Raw genomic sequence first — 15,884 nt, 5'->3', positions numbered from 1 at the left:
GAGAGAAGGAGAGGTAGGGGAGGGCGAGACCGATTGAGAGAGGGCGGAATCGAGCCCACATTAGCGCTAAACCAGATCAAGTAAGTATTGGTTTTCCGCCGCGGAGCTTTTGATCTTCCTCCGCGCTTTGCATCCCGCCACTGCTTGTTAACTAATTGCTTCTTTCCTTCCCCCCCACTCACCACCCTACTTTCATCTTTTCGCATTCTCAAACATACAAACCTCTACTCCGCTCTCTCTCACGCACCTTGCGTCGAGCCTTCTCCAAACCGCACAGTATTTGTCCGATGCGCTAAACGATCGAACTCTATGCTCCGCCAGGCCGTCCGAGGAGCTCGGTGGTATCAACATGTGGCCCGCAGAGAGCCGGGGGCCTTTTCCCTGGTAGCTCCACGTTATCTTCACTATGGCGGGCCTAATGACAAAATCAACTTCTTCGAAAAAGTAACGCCGGGAAGCAAGTCGATCAGGAAAGTCGATCCCGAGGCCGAGGACCGCGCCGAACGAGAAGAAGTGGAGGCCGAGTTGGCCAAGTTAGACAAAGAGTTGGATATTCTGAAGGAGGGTCCGTTTGGTCCCAACAGCCAGTTTATTCGCGAGCTGCCGGAGAAGGAGCGAGCGATTGCACTCGAAGTTATCCGAAAACACGAGGCGGAGAAGGGCCCTTCCAAACCCCAACCTTGGCTCGATGAAGTCTTTGATGAGGGGTTTGACGACATGCTGAAGGAGGAATTCCAGGGTATGGCCGATGAGGAAGAAAATTGGTACTTGAAACCTGATGGCAAGGGATCCCATACAAAGGTCATTCGGAAATCCTACGAGATCATACCCGATGAAACAGAACATCGCCCCTACATTGAAAAGTTCAATCAAACTCTGAAGTCTGTCGCGAAAGGAAAGCAGGATGAGCGAGGAGTACAGGAAGTATGGAAGTGGTATCGTCGCTGCAAACGCATTGTCCCCGGCTTCTTGAAATCGATACCGGAAGAAGCCTGGACGCTATTGTGGGATTCGCAAGCCCACCAAAGCTTATCGGGGTCCCAGGTCGCGACGCACATCCAGATCCTTGCTGAAGATGCCATCTCTATTGGCTTTCCTCTTTCGACACGACGAATCATCTCGTTTATTGAAGCACTTCATGTCACGGGGAAAACAGGAGATGCCTTGGGACAGTGGGAAGCCCACCAGACCGGTCTTTGCCAGACGAAAGAAGACCTGGAGGCGTATTGGACGTTGGGAGTACAGCTGTTTGCAGCGGAAGGCAACCCTCAGCGAGCACAAGATATTGCCCTCGCATTCCTGGCAAATGATACATCCCGTCAGCCTCGGATCCTCATTCCTATCATCACAGCATGGGCCGAAAAGCCGGGGAAAGAGGCAGAGGCCAAGGCGTGGGCGTTGTATCTTCAACTCAAAGCCTTCCGCGATCACCAAATGACGATGAACGACTACGACTCCGTCAGCATCGGTCTGCTTAAAGCTGGCAGGCTGGGATTGGCCATAGCCGTATTCAAAGATATGATGGTGACCGGGCGTGATCCGGCGAACGACTCAACCGCACTTTACAAGGCGGCCCTTGGCCTGGTTGGCAGTCTCCAAGCCTCGAGCGTCTCGGTGGAAGAGGTGAACAGGGTGTCATTATCGACCTTGACTCTTCTGCCCCGACGATTCCAGAATCGATTTTTCTACGCCAGTTGGATGAAGAAGCTTATAGGCATGGGTGAGGTGGACTCTGCAGCGCTCGTGGTTGAGCTGATGTACGAAAGAGGCATCCATCCGGATCCCAAACATCTTAACGGTCTTGTTGCTGCTTGGCTGCGGGACGGTGATGCCGCATCACGGGAGAAAGCCGAACGCTTGGGATGGGCGATGGTCCAGCGACGAATTGACTCCGCTTGGGCACGAGTCAGTGCCGGAGGGGAAGCACCCAAGGTCGATGTCGATCAGGACATGGACAGTACTCGCATTCCGAAATTCATGCAGCGTCCTATGCCCAGTGCTACTATTGAGACCTTTTCGATCCTTCTTCTTCACTACACTCGAAGGAGCGACGAAGACATGGTCAGATACCTGATCAAATGCCTAGGAGATGCGCGTCTTCAGCCCAATTCGTACTTCATGAACCACCTTCTCTACGCAGAGCTTCGCAAACAAGACATACAGGCCCTGTGGCAGAAATACCAAACGTTGTGCACCGTGACACGACCGGACCTCGAGACTTTCGCCTGCTTATGGGATTGCGGCAAGCTCCAGTACGACCATAGCCGGACCGCCTTTGTGGCCGGCTTTCCCAGCGCCCGCGTTCTCTTCTCGGAAATGGCACGGTGGTTCGCTCAGCTCCCGGCCCGCGGTCAGTCCCTCGCACGGGAAGAATTCTCCAAGGAGTTATACGACCAGATCATCCGTTGCTTCTGTCTATCCAAGGACCTCCCGGGCACGCTCGTCGCTCTCCAGGCGATGCGCGCCACATTCGGCTTCGCCCCGGACGCAACCACCGCCCGGATCATCGTTCTTCAGGTGGCCCGCATGGCCGGCGTACCGGCTGACACACCCAAACGTCGTCTTCGCCGCCTGTCCAGCACTCCCAGAAGCAAGGAGAATGTCGCGCATGTGCAGACACTGGTGCAGCTCCTGAATAACCGCAAGACGGCCGCGCTCGAGGCCCGGGGTCAAACGTTGCAGGGGCTCGAACCGGTCGAACAAGAGCAGTACCAGCTGGAGATCATGGTCGAGCTGCTGCGTGCGGTAATGAACCGACTCTCCAACGACCCGGGTCGCGTTGAATCACAAATCGCGTCGGTGGCGGACGAGATGGCAGCATCCGGCATTGATTTGGGGTCGGCAATGGAGGGCGACAGCCAATTGTTGTGAAAATTGTCCGCAAAGCGTGTGTACCCGCGAAATTTGGCGCCTACCTTGGAATATGGCTTGCAGCGTTAGTATAGATGGCGTTTTGGGGGAGGATTTTATCGGTCTCGTTTCGTGCATATAGCAAAAGGTTTTAGTATGATGTAAAACGGATGAACATTTCCTCTCTTGGGGCTGGTGTATCATGATGTAACAAAAGAATCTTTTCTTCCCACTTAATGGGAAATATAGCGCGACCAATGGACTTCGAGTAGAAGTGAAACCGGGACATGACCTTGTTCAAGAACAGCAGCATTTGATATCACCACACCGGGGAAAAACAAAGTCGAAAAGACCACACTGAATGCACCCCAAACCCATAGAAACACATTGGACCTCGCCTACTTCTTTCCTTGCTCATCCGCCTCGACCAACACCCCATCATCATCACTGCTTCCCGCCACGGAAGGCGGCGCCCCAGACGACGATTCGGGGGTCTTGATCGCAGGCGTGGACGAATTCGGCGTGGCGGCACCACTCGTCGCGGTCGGGGTCGTAGGGGTAGCGGCAGCGGCAGCGGCGGGAGCAGAAGACTCGGATTGTTTCCTCGAGGGGGTCGCATTCGCAGCCTCAGCATCCAGCTCTTTCATAAACTCCTCCTGCGTGTTCGCCTTCTTCTTCTCCCACCACTTGCGCTCCTCCTCCAGCTTCGCTTGCTCCTTCTCCATGCGTTCCCGATAGAGATCATTATTCAGCATCTCGTTGGCCGACTGAAAGATCGTCTGACCCCAGCCGGGAACGTACGCATTCGCCTAGTTTCCGAACGTGTCAACCTCAACTCTCACTCTCCAGTCATTTACCAGATAAAAAAAAAAAAAAAAAAAGAAGAACAAACCTCAGCAACAACATCCCGCACCTCCTCTTCCATCTCCTTTTCCGCGCGGGTGAACCGTTGCCAGAGATCATCCCCCACACTGCCGCGCTGCAACAGCATGGCCAGGGCCTGCTTCTGCGACCTCAATTGCATGACGCGCTTGATGTCCTCGATCGCGCGGCGCAGCAACGCCGCCTTGAGCACTGACTCCGGCACTGCGGGGCTCTTCTTCTCCTTGCTGCCGCTGTCCTTCGGGGGGTCGAGGTGGAGCAGATTAAAATAGATGTCGCGTTGCACGTGGGCGGGGAACCATGGCTCCAGGGAGAATGCCTTGGCTGTTGGCGGGTTGGCAGTCAGTCAGTCAAGGTTCGCGTTTGTGTGTGTGTGTGTGTGTGTGTGTGTGTGTGTGTAAGTGAAAGAGCTCTTGTGGTGGAAGAATGTCTAAAAAGGGAGCTGGGTGGTGGTGGGTTGGGGACGAGATGCACGATGAACGTCAGTCAATACGTACTGGCTTTGCGCTTGCGGTAGAGAGAGGAGAATGTCGCGAGAGAGCCAAGCAGAACGCCCAAGTAGGCGAACGGCACGGTGAGGGAGAGCCAGTCCACCATCTTGAAGGATATGTGGTGTGTAATCTTGGTAAACAATTGGAACAAGTGGGTGTGGTTTTGAGGCCAAGCGGAAGCAGAAGGCGGAATGGCTCAATGACAAAGGCCAGGCTGGTGTCTTGGCTGTGTCACATGTCTGGACCCTTTATCGATAAGCGGTAGTTGATACTCCTGTCAACTGGTTGACCACAACATTTCTGTATTTACATCCAATCATGCTACTGGGTATGACAGCACGAATACCTTCCAGAGATATTACAGCTGTACTACTACTTAAGGAGTCTGATCAAGCAAACCAATAAAAGAAGCCTGTACCACCCGGTATAATGGAATCAATCAATGCGGAACCCCATAACCAAGCCAGGTATGATCCAGCCATGCAAAGGAAACAAAAGCTTATAAACCACTGAAAAGCTGACGGCGTCATCTGCCATACAGCCGATTACATAAATCCATTGTCACTTCAAAGAGGTATCCCTAGAACCAAACCGCGCATGAGACGAAACTAAATTAGAAGAAACGAGAAATAAATAGTGTAGCCAGCCGGTCCTGAGAATAGGGCCTACGAGTGATACGCAGACTCGCCCAAGAGTTCTTTCGTCTTCTGGCTGATGGGCCCAATCTCTTGCATAGCCAACATGTCTTCCAGAACGTCATTGAACGTGTCGCGAATGCCAGCAGCTACTCGGCTGCGATTCCATTCTCCGCGCGATTGCCAGAGATAGTCCATCAGATTCGTGTTGATTTGTTCCAACTGCTCCACGCTGCAGCCGCTCGTCCGCTGCGTCAGCTGATTGTGCAAACTCTGAACGTACTCCTGATCCAAAATCAGCTTAGGTGAAAGGTCTTCATTATTCAGCAAAGACTGCAAGTTTGCCGGCACATGAGCGGAGTGCTTGCCAGCTGTCTCGAACAGAGGAACTGGAGGCTGGGCGCGTTGTTGAGATGCCCCTCCGTTGTCAATATGTACCAAATCAGCATAACCACCCTGGAGGCGTGGCGAAGGCTGGCTGCTGTCTCCTTGCTGTGTGTCTGGCAGGTGTTCTTCCTGGGACACACGATCGGGGTACTGTGTAAGATCCGGGAACTCATGTCGGATTCCGTGAGCAGTCACAGGACTATGCAAGTGGTTTTGCGGGGCCGAGGATTGCTCCGAAGACTTTTTGTCAGACGTTGTCTGCGTGGTAGACGCCTCATTGGTGTAGTCATGGGGCTGAGATCCAGGCGCTAAGGGGGTAACAGGCCCTTTTTGAGAAAAGCTGGAGATGCCGGATTCACGTCGGACCTGCTGTGAAGGTGCCGTATGGGAATATGGTGGCTTTGGCTGTGCAGAGGGCCCGAATGAACTGGTTTGTGTGTCGCGTCCAGTCGACTGATCCGAGGTTGTCATGTATGTATCCCCATCGCCATCAGCCTGATAGTCGTGGGAGCCATTACTTGTGACTGCTTGCGTGCTAAGGTCGTTCAGATCCGAGCCACCACCGTGGTGAAAGCCGTTTGTGAAGCTCACTGTCGATGGCTGTGTAGGCGTTACCGGCCTTTCCGTGTCTTTGGGCCCGAGGTCAGGGAACGATTCGCCAAGAACAACGGGACCACTTGATGGACCAGACTCGGTGTTTCCGTGAGGAACCAAGTTAGCGGTCAGCCGTCCGACAAAGCCCCCTTCGTCCTCCTCTGCTGCTTTTCGAGCCTTTTCCAGCGCAATCTTCTCTCTCTCCAACTCGCGGACATAGACACCCTCGCACTCGACAACAAGGGCCGGTTCAGCCTGCTCGATGGTAGCGATGTCAACCTCGACATTGGACAATAGCTCATTGGCCCTGAGCAGCCTCTCTTGTTCACCTAACTGCCGCGCGTCCTTCGCCAACCGTTTGATATCCGCCAAAAAGTCCTTCGGTCGTTTGTAGTACCCATTGGAAAGCCGTTTCTCGATGGTCACGATCTCCAAGTTGTAGAAGAATTTGCCCGAGACTGTTTCACGTAGTCCGGGAACGCCGTGCTTGTCGATAGCCTTCTCGAAAGGTCGGAAGGTAGTCCGTTGTTCGATTGGCAAATCACTGGTGACAATGCTCGGATTCTCTTCCTCCCATAGGTACCGGATCTGAGACTCGTCGATCACGCCCGTTCTGAATCTCTTGTATTTCTTGATTTGATCCATGATAGGTTGAATCCGAATCTTCAGGAGATTGAGCGTCTGGTAGTCTTTCTTCTTCTGGGCCTTGAGCTGTTCCTTGCTTGGCGGGGTGGCAGCCTTAGGCGGCGGTGGAGGCGCGATCTCCAACGTTTCAAGCTCTCGGCGCTTGCGGTTCTCGGGATCGGGAAAGTGGGCTGGAGACGTCTTGATGTAGTCGATTACCTTGGTAAAATACTCATAACGTGCATCATTGCCTGGCGCCTTGAGGTCAAAGAAATTCTTCTTGGAGTACCCGAACAGGTTTCTCATCAGTCCATTGTCCAATTCCTCGCTATTCGACTCTTGAACGCCCAATAGCAACACCGGATCTGTGGGAGGAACCGATCGAAGTAGCCCCAAGAAAGTGGCAATCACAGCCTGCCCCACGGTTTCAGACCAAGTGTGAATGTTGGGAATATAGATCACGCTGGGCTTATGCCTCTTCACTTCAGCAAAAAGCTGTATGATGGCAGCCTCAGGGGATCGAGTGGAATCGCTGAGAAGGGTTGGAAGGTCAAATGCCTGGACGTGCAGACCTTCGAAGTGGTGCAGAAGGGCTCCCGCCATATACTGCTGGCCCATACCGAGCGGACCGCGAATTAGCAGTCTAGGCCTGAAGACTCGCGACCTGTCGAACTCTTGCTGCATTTGTTCGCGCTGGAAGCCACCCCCAACGGGCTCCTCAAATTGTGCCTCTTCCAATGCAGTGAGCCGCTTTCTCTGCGGTAGGATTTCAGACACCAGGCTCTCGATTTCAGCAAGCGGTGCACGCAGTAAAGGCTCAACCGACTTGGGCAATGGCGATGCGCCGGAGGACGTCGATCGCTCTGATGAGGGAACCATCTTCTTGATTGCTAACATGAAATCTTTCGGTGTGACATCGATAGTTTTCGGGTCGATGACAAGTTTCTGATTAGACTGGTAGATTTGGGGGTACCGTCTCTGCACCGCATTTAAGGCGGCTTCCGTACAAAGAGCTCGTAAATCGGCTCCTCCATAGCCCTTGGTAATCTCTGCAAGCTCGTCCTTGATGTCATCTGGAAGCGGCGGTTCCCAACCTTTTGTGTGAATATCCAGAATGGAACGTCGCCCGTTTTTGTTGGGCAGAGGGAAGTAAAATTCGCGATCAAATCGACCAGGCCGGCGAAGCGCAGGGTCAATCGAGTCCGGTCGATTTGTAGCTCCGATGACAATCACTTGACCACGACCATCCATTCCATCCATTAACGCCAACAGAGTGGAGACAATTGAGGCATGGATTTGTTCCTGTTTGCTTGACCGAACAGGTGCCAGACCTAGGTAAGAGGTTGGTCAAATCATGAAGCTATACGGCTGCGTCGGAAGGAAAAGCAATCTGACTTACCATCAATCTCATCGAAGAAGATTATACTGGGTTGTGTCTTGCGAGCCTCCTCAAAGAGAAGCCGAAGCTGACGTTCTGCTTCACCCACCCATTTACTCAAGGCATCGGCTCCCTTTCTCATGTAGAAAGTGACCTTGCGACCATTCGAGCTGACACTGTTAGCGAGAGCTCTTGCTAACAGGGTTTTTCCTGTGCCGGGAGGTCCATGGAAAAGGACACCTCGAGGGGGCACGATGTGGAAACGCTGAAATATCTCCGGGTACAGCAGTGGCAGAGAGACCATCTCTTTCAACTGGTCGATGTGTCCTTGTAAACCTCCCACACTATCGAAGTTGACGTTCACATCCACACCCAGTGGATCCGCATCTGCCAGGGCCTGTTTATCTTTGACTTTTCCGAGATTCGCAGGGGTGCCCGAGAGGCCCTGCGCGGCGTCATTGCCATGAGTTTGACCGACAAGGCCAGCTCCAGGGAGTCCAGGTGCCGAAAACGACCCACTGGCCCCGGTCTTAGGATGCTGCATGACTTCATCATCACTGCTATCGCTGTCCGCACCCCCCGCTGCAGCGGGTGCTCCCGGAGGACCTAAGATCGCAGATGGCCCGCCACCTCCGAAAGGCCCGTAAGTGGGAAACAGAGTACGTTGCCAACTGCTACCACCCCCTCCGCGGCCCCGACGCGAAGGCGATTCATTGATTTCATTTTCAGCTTCTTCGATGGGCAGAATGAGATCCGGGCGAATGATACGGTAGTCCACATCTTTCCGGCTGCGTCGAGGTTTCTCGTAGACAATCTCAGGTTGTACTCGACGGCGAGACCGACTTCCTCGCAGGTCTTCCAATTCTTCGGCTAGCTCCTCGGCGATATCAGCTCCTCCGTCCGACTGACCACGTGATCGAGACGCCCTTTTGCGCAAGCCAGGACGACGACCGGTAGCACTGTAGTCGTCATCCTCATCATCGCGAGCTTGGCTAGCTTTGCGCGGAGAAGCGTTCGACTTGCCAGAGTGAGAGACCTCATCATCGTCGTTTGAATCTTCTTCAGGCTCGAAGTCGCTTTCCTCCTCCCGACGTTTGCGTTGAAAGTTGTTGGGTTTCTTGCGACTAGATCGTCGTTGTTCCTCCTCTTGGTCTTCCTGGGGCTGGTCGGCTTCATCTTCCGCTGGCTGACCCCGATTTGGCCTCAATCTCCTTCTGGTGATTGGCCCTTCCTCGTCGTCTTCGTCATTTCCATCCTCCGCAACGCCAGCCTTTGCATCGCCATTCTCGGATTCAGGAACAAAGCCTTCATCCTCACCTTCTCCATCGTCATCATTCTGGGTGGGATTTGGTACAGCTCCCTCGAAACTGACTTGAACATCGCTCTCCAAGATCTCAAGCTGCGAGCCTTTGATTTCGGTGGTCGTCTCGTCAATGACCTCCTCTTCCTCCTGCTTCGTCTGAAATTCACCTTCTTCTTCTTCCTCGTCAAGCACAGGTATGCGTTTCGATGCCCTGGAACCCCGTCGAAGCCTACTTTCCATCTCCGGACTCTGTGTTCCTCGCTCGACAGTCTCCATGTGACGACCTGAGTTGGTAAGGGCATAGATATCCTCCGACGGATCTCGCGTACGTCTCGTCACTCGGCGAGTCCCTTGGAAATTGTCCAGTGGCGCCTGCGCTTGTCGTTTGAGTGCGTTACCGACCTTCAGCTTGACAACCGTACTTTTGCGCTTCTTCGGGGATGTTCGTACATCAGCTTCATCGTCGTTTGGGGTGTCATCTTCGATACTGCTGGTATCGCCTTCGTTATAGACCGGTCGGTTGGTGGCAGCTCGTCTAGCAACAAGGCCTCTGGCATTCCGTTGGGCATTGTCGTCATCCTCTTCCTCCGACTCTTCAAAAGAAACCTCGTCCTCACTAAAGATATCGTCGTCATCAGAGATGATGTCATCGTCCGAACCGCGACGGGCTCGTTTCTTTGCAGGCTTGGATTTCTTCTTCGACTTCGACCGGGAGACGGAGCGTCGAGCCGACCGCACCGGATGATCACTGTAGTCGTCATCATCCGAGTCCGACTTGTTGGCCATCTCCTCGATGGAGCGTTTGGCACGAGGCATGGTGATATGTTCGGTGGTGTTTCTTGTTCACGGGGTTGATGTGTCAGTGCGCCCGATGCTTTAGCGGAGAGATAGTGAAATGGTCGCGTTGAAGGTAACACTCACTCGGCACAGAATGGCTGTCTGACGCGTTTCAGTTAAGCCAATTGATTCAATGGGTTGTGCAGCGGACAATAAACCCAGACAAAGCACCTCAAATTCAATGAGAAGGGAAAGACTGCGGGCTCGAGGAACAGCACCAACCAGCAATTGTCCTTGCGCTCAACAAGCAGCAAGCATTGACTATTAGCCGCTGCTACGTCAAGAGAATATCGGTAGAGCCCCGTTTTGCGCCCGCGAGAACCGAGGCAGGTCGTATATATAACGCGCGGTGTAAAGGTGACAGCAACGCGCGAGGTGTACCAGTCCTAGGAGAAAAAAGAATGGAGCAAGAAGTAATGCGAGACGCCAGAGAGGGTCAAAACGCGTCGCATGCAGTCGCTAGGCGGAGCTGGAAGAGGTTGAAAGAACCCAGAGGTTGATGGAGAGGGAAATAAAACAGAATCAAAGGAATGGAAGAACTGAGACGAAAAGATTCCCTCCGCAAGCGAGACCTTTCAGTAAAAAGAGGAAACAAGGCAAGTTACTCCGTACCAGGGACGATACCGATCGACAGCATGACGAGAGATAACAGCAGGAGGAAAGAAAAATCAATGAGGAGTGCCGGGTTAAAGTGACCGGGGGGGGGGGGGGGGTATATGGGTGTGGGCGGATAGACAAGACAGACAAGACAGACAGACAGACGGGCGAAGATCGAAGGGCGCGGCGGCGGCAGCAAGCATAGCAAGGCAAGACTTGCCTAGCCGTACCCAGCCACAGCTGTTCAGCTACCCGCGCCACAGTTAGGCGCCATCACTAGTCCCTATTCAGATCTAGTCTCTGACCAGAGCCGTTTGGGCACGTGCCATCCTCCCGGTCCGCGGTGTGCCAGAGGCACAGTCACGGTCTGGCGGACCCCAAAAGCGAGCTTTGCAAACCCACCCCTCAAAAATCAACAACAATGCCGCCTTTTGGCTTCTTCAGACTGCCATTTCCCCCCCCCTGCCAACCCACCCAATTCACCCCAAAAAAGCTTGCATGATCTCGTAGACACCGCAGTTTAAATGATGCAGATGGTTTGAGTGTGTTTTCGACGGGTTTTGGCCGAATTTTTCGAGACCTCTGGCCGGCCCCTTCGGACACGTAGAGATGAGGAACTGAGAAAAAGAGAAGAGAGCTCACCGATCAGGAACCAGCTTTTGCTTTCCTCCCAGGCCCGCAAAGCTTATCGCTTTTTGACTCTTCCCCGCCTGTTCGCCCTCGCCTAATTGCCGCCGGGTCCGTCCCCTGCGCCTGATTCGGTCCCCGTTGCCGCCCTTCGCTTGATATCATGTGACTGCTGAGTCAGTCCGGTTGCTGGGGGAGATTTCGGTGGACAGGACTTGAACTAGCCCCATTCGGAACATCATCCTCATTTCCTGCGCTGTTCGAGTTGTATCCAACCCTTATCTTGCAAGTTACATTCAATTAGAAGTTGTCTCTTTCAAATCCGATCACCCTTCCCTGAACCACCTGTAAACATGTCCATCAAGTCTCTCTTATCCAGCGCTCTTCCCGGCGCAGTACGAGGCCCTACCATCGCCTCCGTCACCCAAAGAGCCTTTACCACTAGCCGCACCAGATTGAATGCACCAAATGACGCATCGTCTAGTGCCTACAGAGACGGCGTAAGCGACCACTAGAGGCTAACCATCTTCCTCTCTTCATCCACGTCTTCTCCCTGGCGTTGCTTACGGAATTGTAGATGGCCCGGTACAAACTCTTCATCAGCCCTTTTGCCAAAGTCTTCCTTGGCGCCGTCTTCACCTTCCAGGTTCTCCATTGGACGTGGTTGAAGCTTGAGATGGACGAATCGAAGTATGAGAAGAATCGTGAGTTCAAACCCCGGCTCCGTCGTGACACTTCTGTATCGCTTTTATTTCTGTATGGCCGACCTTGATCTTCTGACTAGCAGTAGAGGAAGTCGCTGCTCTGGAGGAAAAGGCTCGGGAATTGACAGGCACGCAGAAAAAGTTGTAAATGCTCGCATGCTTGAGTATTCGGGTCATGACTGGGTCTCATGACTGGTTCTACTGGAATAGTCCATGGCGTCGTGTTCCTTGCTATCGATTGTACTCTATCCACCTGCATCCGCCGTTGTATATACCCCATGCATCAATGTCGCTTCCTACATGGAAATGGTTGAAGAAAAAAATGTGTCTAGTACTCGTATCTCTGCATTCCTTGATTGAACAGGGATAATTGAGGTCAAAAAGTACACGTTCATCGTATAAAATGCGGCACGTAATTTGGAAAACAGAAGAAAGACCCGCAGACACTTATACATCACATCACATAGCACATAACTCGCCTGGTACCGGGGTAAATATTCATATGAGTTCAACTTCAGTTGGCGCATAGCATTTCAATCTGCTCACATGCTTATCGCACAGAGCTTTCGAACGTCAACACTGCATATTTTCACTTCCTGGATCAAACGTCGCAGTGACTGACTTTGCAACCAAGCATCCAGCTTGTCAAAGGGTATGCTGTGGTTGACTCTGTGAATCGATGCTATAGCTACCCGAATATCTATCGATATATGGTGGCTCCGGGGGTCGCACATTCGGCTACGAGAGCCTCACCCGGGCTGAAATTTGGGGCGGGATGGAGGACCGAGTATTTCCTCTTCCTCGTGTTTCTGAAACGGTACGAAAGGCGTGATTGTGGGGACGTGGACGGAAGGGGACCCCTCGACTGGGTTGTTGGTCGTTTTCGGGCAGGTTCATCATCATCATCCAGCAGCATCTGATCGTGGTGGGAGAATAAGTCTTCGCCCTCCTCCGATCTTGCATGGCTATGTGCACAATCGCCTCCACTGTGCTCGTCTGTAGTCGGCTCGCTTTCGCACCCAACATCAACCGACATGGACTCATTTCCTCCGTGTAGTCCCCGGTTTCCAGTTAGCTGATCAGATGGAGGCACCCAGTCTTCAATACGCTCGCCTTTCTTGTAATGTTCCGTATCAATGTGGTCGAAGCGCTCATTCCATGCCTCGAGTTCATGGCCCAAAAGAAGGTCTTTCCGACAGAAGCCACACCAGAATGACGCCCGCCCGTCCCGGGAGATGCGACTATCAGAAAGAGCCGCTCGGACCTCAACTTCCGCATCCATCTCATGTTGTTTCTTGAGGTGCTGGACGTAAGTCTGCTGGCGGTAGAACAAACGGGCGCACGGTAGGCCCTCTTTGGTAGCGTCCGGCAGTGTACAACGCCAGCTTTTCGAATGAAAATGCTGTGAGTTTTCATGTCTTTTCCAGTCCTCTTTGCTTCCAAAAGTCTTATTGCAGTGCGAGGAGGTACAACTGTATGGACGTTCATGACGCTTCTGGTGTTTTCTGGTATCGCAAAGTTAGCTGTCGGTCCACGTCCCTATTCACCGAGCCTTGAACATACTTCATCTCACAGCGCAATCGCGTCTTCTTGCTGCAGAATTCACACTGAATCCATTTTCTCTGATCGGGATACACGGCAGAACTCCCCTCCTGAGGTTGATGACTATGTGGATATGGCTCCGAGCTTTGGTTTAGCATGCCCAAGGCTGTCGTCAGAATTGTTTGCAAGATCTCCCGCTTCAGCTTGGCCAACTCGGCCTCCTGCTCCGCAGCACTTTCCGCGTCTTCAGAGTGCTGCCCTTGCCGTTGCTGCGCAATATTCATGGATTTAGTCATGGCAGTAATCAAGTTCATGGCTGCTTCAGCTACCATGTCATTCCTCTTGCCACCTCGAGAAATGTCCGACTGAGCCGCAAAAGTCGTTCGCGGACTGAGTGACCCATCAAAGCTGAGAGAATTTAGTGGTGGTAGTTCGACAGCCTGTGGACTTGGATGCGCAGGTTTAGGGGTGGCCCGGCTGAGACTTGGGCGGCTTTGCTCATCCCTGACTGAGTCGGGGGTTATCGTGTCCAGTTCCGCTCGAGCCCTGGAGTATGGGAGAGAAGGCGACACTTGAGATTCTTCAGATCTGTTTCGTGACTCGTCAATCATGTCCTGCATCTGTGGACTACTGGCTTCCGAAAGATGATCCATCAACGACGATGCCATCACTTGCGGCTTGAAACAATCTTCGTACCACTCTTGGGATCTTCACGGCGGGTTAGCATCGTCGGAGATCATGGGCCTCGACACATCGGCACGAGACTCACTTTCTCAGCAGCTCCTCAGCATCTTCATCATTGTGCATACGAGTAAGGTGCTGGCGGAAGTTATCTAAGCGAGGCCATCTTTTATTCTTGCGAGGACACTTGACTCCAAAGCACATATACACTACTTTGGGCCCACGTTCCGGCTCTTGCTTATGGACACATTTTTTATGACGTGCCAGGTCGTTGATGGTTCCGAAGCCATCCTTTCGAGTGCACCCTGGCTCATCGCATTTAAACAGCTTTCTATGTCGAGCTTCATGCTTGCTGGAGGCTGTTAGCTAGCCAGAAACGCGTGCATGGATTTAGTCAAAGGGTCTTACCGCTTATCAGACGGACATTTCCCAGTCCACTGGCAGTCAGAGTAGTCACACTTAATCGCGTCGGGACCCAGGAGAGATGGAGACTGCATCCGCTCCAATACATCGATTGGGTCGCCATAGGAAGCAGTGTTCAGGTCTAGAACTGATAACCGTTCATCCTGTTCTAGTTCGAACGGTGCGGAGTAGGGACTACAAGCTGAGTCGAGTGCGTAAGACGCGGCCACCGAGCGAGTGGTGCAACTTTGCGTGCTATACCCTGACTCCGATGGATGGAGACTAGCATATTGGCTGTCGGCCTCAGATGGCGTGCTGTAGTGGCCTGTAGAGAGTCTGCGATCGAGGCCAGACCATTGTTGACTTGCCCCCATCGGTGGGCACATGAGAGATCCGGCATGGGTTGGTAGACCGGTCACTTGAAGCGGCGTCCAAACATCTCGATCGGCTGGGAACCGGGCCAGTGGGTACTGCGAAGAGTCGAGGCTCTGAGCCAAGGGGGATGATGCCGGGTCATGATATGGGAAGTACCGGCCGAGAATTGATGTCAAATGGGGTGGAGGAACTGCGGAATCAGAGCCAAACTGGAACCCCATCAATGATGCTGAGCTATCGAGGCATATTGCTGGCGGAGTCAGCCCGTCGGATGAGGTATGTTTATGTGATGATGTTGGCGTTGCTCGTGAGCCATTGATGCCCCTAAGAATATCATTGGATTCTTCCCAGAGGGCATTGTGTCTGGAGGCCTATGGAGTGGTTCTTTAGTCTGGACATCCTTCTATAGCGCCATCTGTTTCAAGCAAGACAGGGCGAACGCAAGCATACCCGCATTGTGCTGACTCTGCAAGCCCGAGGCTCTGTCGGGGTCGGTCTGAGGTACAAAGGGAATGCGCAGCGCAGACGGTAGACCAAGCTACTAGGATAGATAGAAAGTGGGCGCTGATGGCGGCTGGGTCATGTAGACGGGAGAACAGGGTTTCTTCGCAACGAAGCTCGTGGGCTTCTTGTTAGGGACAAGTAGAGCAGCGCAAGAACATTTCCCGCCTATCTCCTTTATGTCTACTCTCAGCAGGAGTAATGCGTGAGCTTCGTGCTGGTTGCCGGTGCTTGAAACGAGGTGCAATCAGGGCAAGCCGGGGCCGAGTTTGGGGCATCAACAGAAGCTGAAGGAGAGTCGTTGCGTCTGAACAAGCGGCGCGGTGATCTGCCTGGGAAGGTTAGGACTTGCGCCAGGAGAAGAGAAGATTTGCAAAGTCCGAAGAAATTATCCTTGCCAGAAAGGAACTCGGGATGGTCAAACTAATAGAAATTGAGGGGTGCAAACGATAAGTAGAAAAACAAAAGCCAAGC

General features: G+C 53.0%; 5 protein-coding genes across 5 annotated transcripts; 2 read left to right on the top strand and 3 right to left on the bottom strand.

The window, feature by feature from the left end:
- The first annotated feature begins 167 nt into the window (after positions 1-167).
- Positions 168-3,109, top strand: BO82DRAFT_357941 (pentatricopeptide repeat protein). Its single transcript, XM_025636153.1, has one exon. It carries the CDS (start codon positions 310-312, stop codon positions 2,869-2,871), a length of 2,562 nt encoding a protein of 853 aa, XP_025488019.1. The 5' UTR covers positions 168-309; the 3' UTR covers positions 2,872-3,109.
- On the bottom strand, positions 2,898-4,389 carry BO82DRAFT_357939 (Sec63 complex subunit SEC66). Its single transcript, XM_025636152.1, has 3 exons — positions 4,230-4,389; positions 3,743-4,056; positions 2,898-3,659 (listed from the first exon to the last, which is right to left on the bottom strand). The coding sequence occupies exons 1-3, from the start codon at positions 4,327-4,329 to the stop codon at positions 3,249-3,251; spliced, it is 825 nt and encodes a 274-aa protein (XP_025488018.1). The 5' UTR covers positions 4,330-4,389; the 3' UTR covers positions 2,898-3,248.
- A 499-nt stretch (positions 4,390-4,888) lies between these two features.
- Positions 4,889-9,960, bottom strand: BO82DRAFT_405843 (chromatin segregase YTA7; the record flags this gene model as incomplete). The annotated part of the gene is made up of 2 exons (XM_025639523.1): positions 4,889-7,794; positions 7,863-9,960. The coding sequence occupies 2 exons, from the start codon at positions 9,958-9,960 to the stop codon at positions 4,889-4,891; spliced, it is 5,004 nt and encodes a 1,667-aa protein (XP_025488017.1).
- Positions 9,961-11,456: 1,496 nt separating this feature from the next.
- Positions 11,457-12,202, top strand: BO82DRAFT_357937 (uncharacterized protein). The gene is made up of 3 exons (XM_025636151.1): positions 11,457-11,705; positions 11,783-11,909; positions 11,996-12,202. Exons 1-3 carry the CDS (start codon positions 11,559-11,561, stop codon positions 12,055-12,057), a joined length of 336 nt encoding a protein of 111 aa, XP_025488016.1. The 5' UTR covers positions 11,457-11,558; the 3' UTR covers positions 12,058-12,202.
- A 242-nt stretch (positions 12,203-12,444) lies between these two features.
- Positions 12,445-15,659, bottom strand: BO82DRAFT_172612 (putative C2H2 finger domain protein). Its single transcript, XM_025630366.1, has 5 exons — positions 15,360-15,659; positions 14,541-15,280; positions 14,221-14,484; positions 13,473-14,159; positions 12,445-13,414 (listed from the first exon to the last, which is right to left on the bottom strand). The coding sequence occupies exons 1-5, from the start codon at positions 15,363-15,365 to the stop codon at positions 12,610-12,612; spliced, it is 2,502 nt and encodes an 833-aa protein (XP_025488015.1). The 5' UTR covers positions 15,366-15,659; the 3' UTR covers positions 12,445-12,609.
- Between the last annotated feature and the right edge of the window lie 225 nt (positions 15,660-15,884).

This window comes from Aspergillus uvarum (assembly GCF_003184745.1).
Source record: "Aspergillus uvarum CBS 121591 unplaced genomic scaffold BO82scaffold_63, whole genome shotgun sequence".
NCBI lineage: Eukaryota > Fungi > Ascomycota > Eurotiomycetes > Eurotiales > Aspergillaceae > Aspergillus > Aspergillus uvarum.
The sequence above is the reverse complement of the archived record's forward strand: the minus strand, read 5'-3'. Positions and strand labels throughout refer to the sequence as shown.

Bases quoted from the DNA above. Each gene is read 5' to 3' on its own strand.
- BO82DRAFT_357941 (XM_025636153.1), top strand. From the start codon at position 310: ATGCTCCGCCAGGCCGTCCGAGGAGCTCGGTGGTATCAACATGTGGCC.
- BO82DRAFT_357939 (XM_025636152.1), bottom strand. From the start codon at position 4,329: ATGGTGGACTGGCTCTCCCTCACCGTGCCGTTCGCCTACTTGGGCGTT. The intron at 4,057-4,229 runs GTACGTATTGAC...ACCCGCCAACAG, and splicing joins CTACCGCAAGCGCAAAGCCA to CCAAGGCATTCTCCCTGGAG. The intron at 3,660-3,742 runs GTTTGTTCTTCT...TTCGGAAACTAG, and splicing joins TGCGGGATGTTGTTGCTGAG to GCGAATGCGTACGTTCCCGG.
- BO82DRAFT_357937 (XM_025636151.1), top strand. From the start codon at position 11,559: ATGTCCATCAAGTCTCTCTTATCCAGCGCTCTTCCCGGCGCAGTACGA. The intron at 11,706-11,782 runs GTAAGCGACCAC...ACGGAATTGTAG, and splicing joins CTAGTGCCTACAGAGACGGC to ATGGCCCGGTACAAACTCTT. The intron at 11,910-11,995 runs GTGAGTTCAAAC...GACTAGCAGTAG, and splicing joins ATCGAAGTATGAGAAGAATC to AGGAAGTCGCTGCTCTGGAG.
- BO82DRAFT_172612 (XM_025630366.1), bottom strand. The intron at 14,485-14,540 runs GTAAGACCCTTT...AACAGCCTCCAG, and splicing joins AAATGTCCGTCTGATAAGCG to CAAGCATGAAGCTCGACATA. The intron at 14,160-14,220 runs GTGAGTCTCGTG...CCCGCCGTGAAG, and splicing joins GCTGAGGAGCTGCTGAGAAA to ATCCCAAGAGTGGTACGAAG.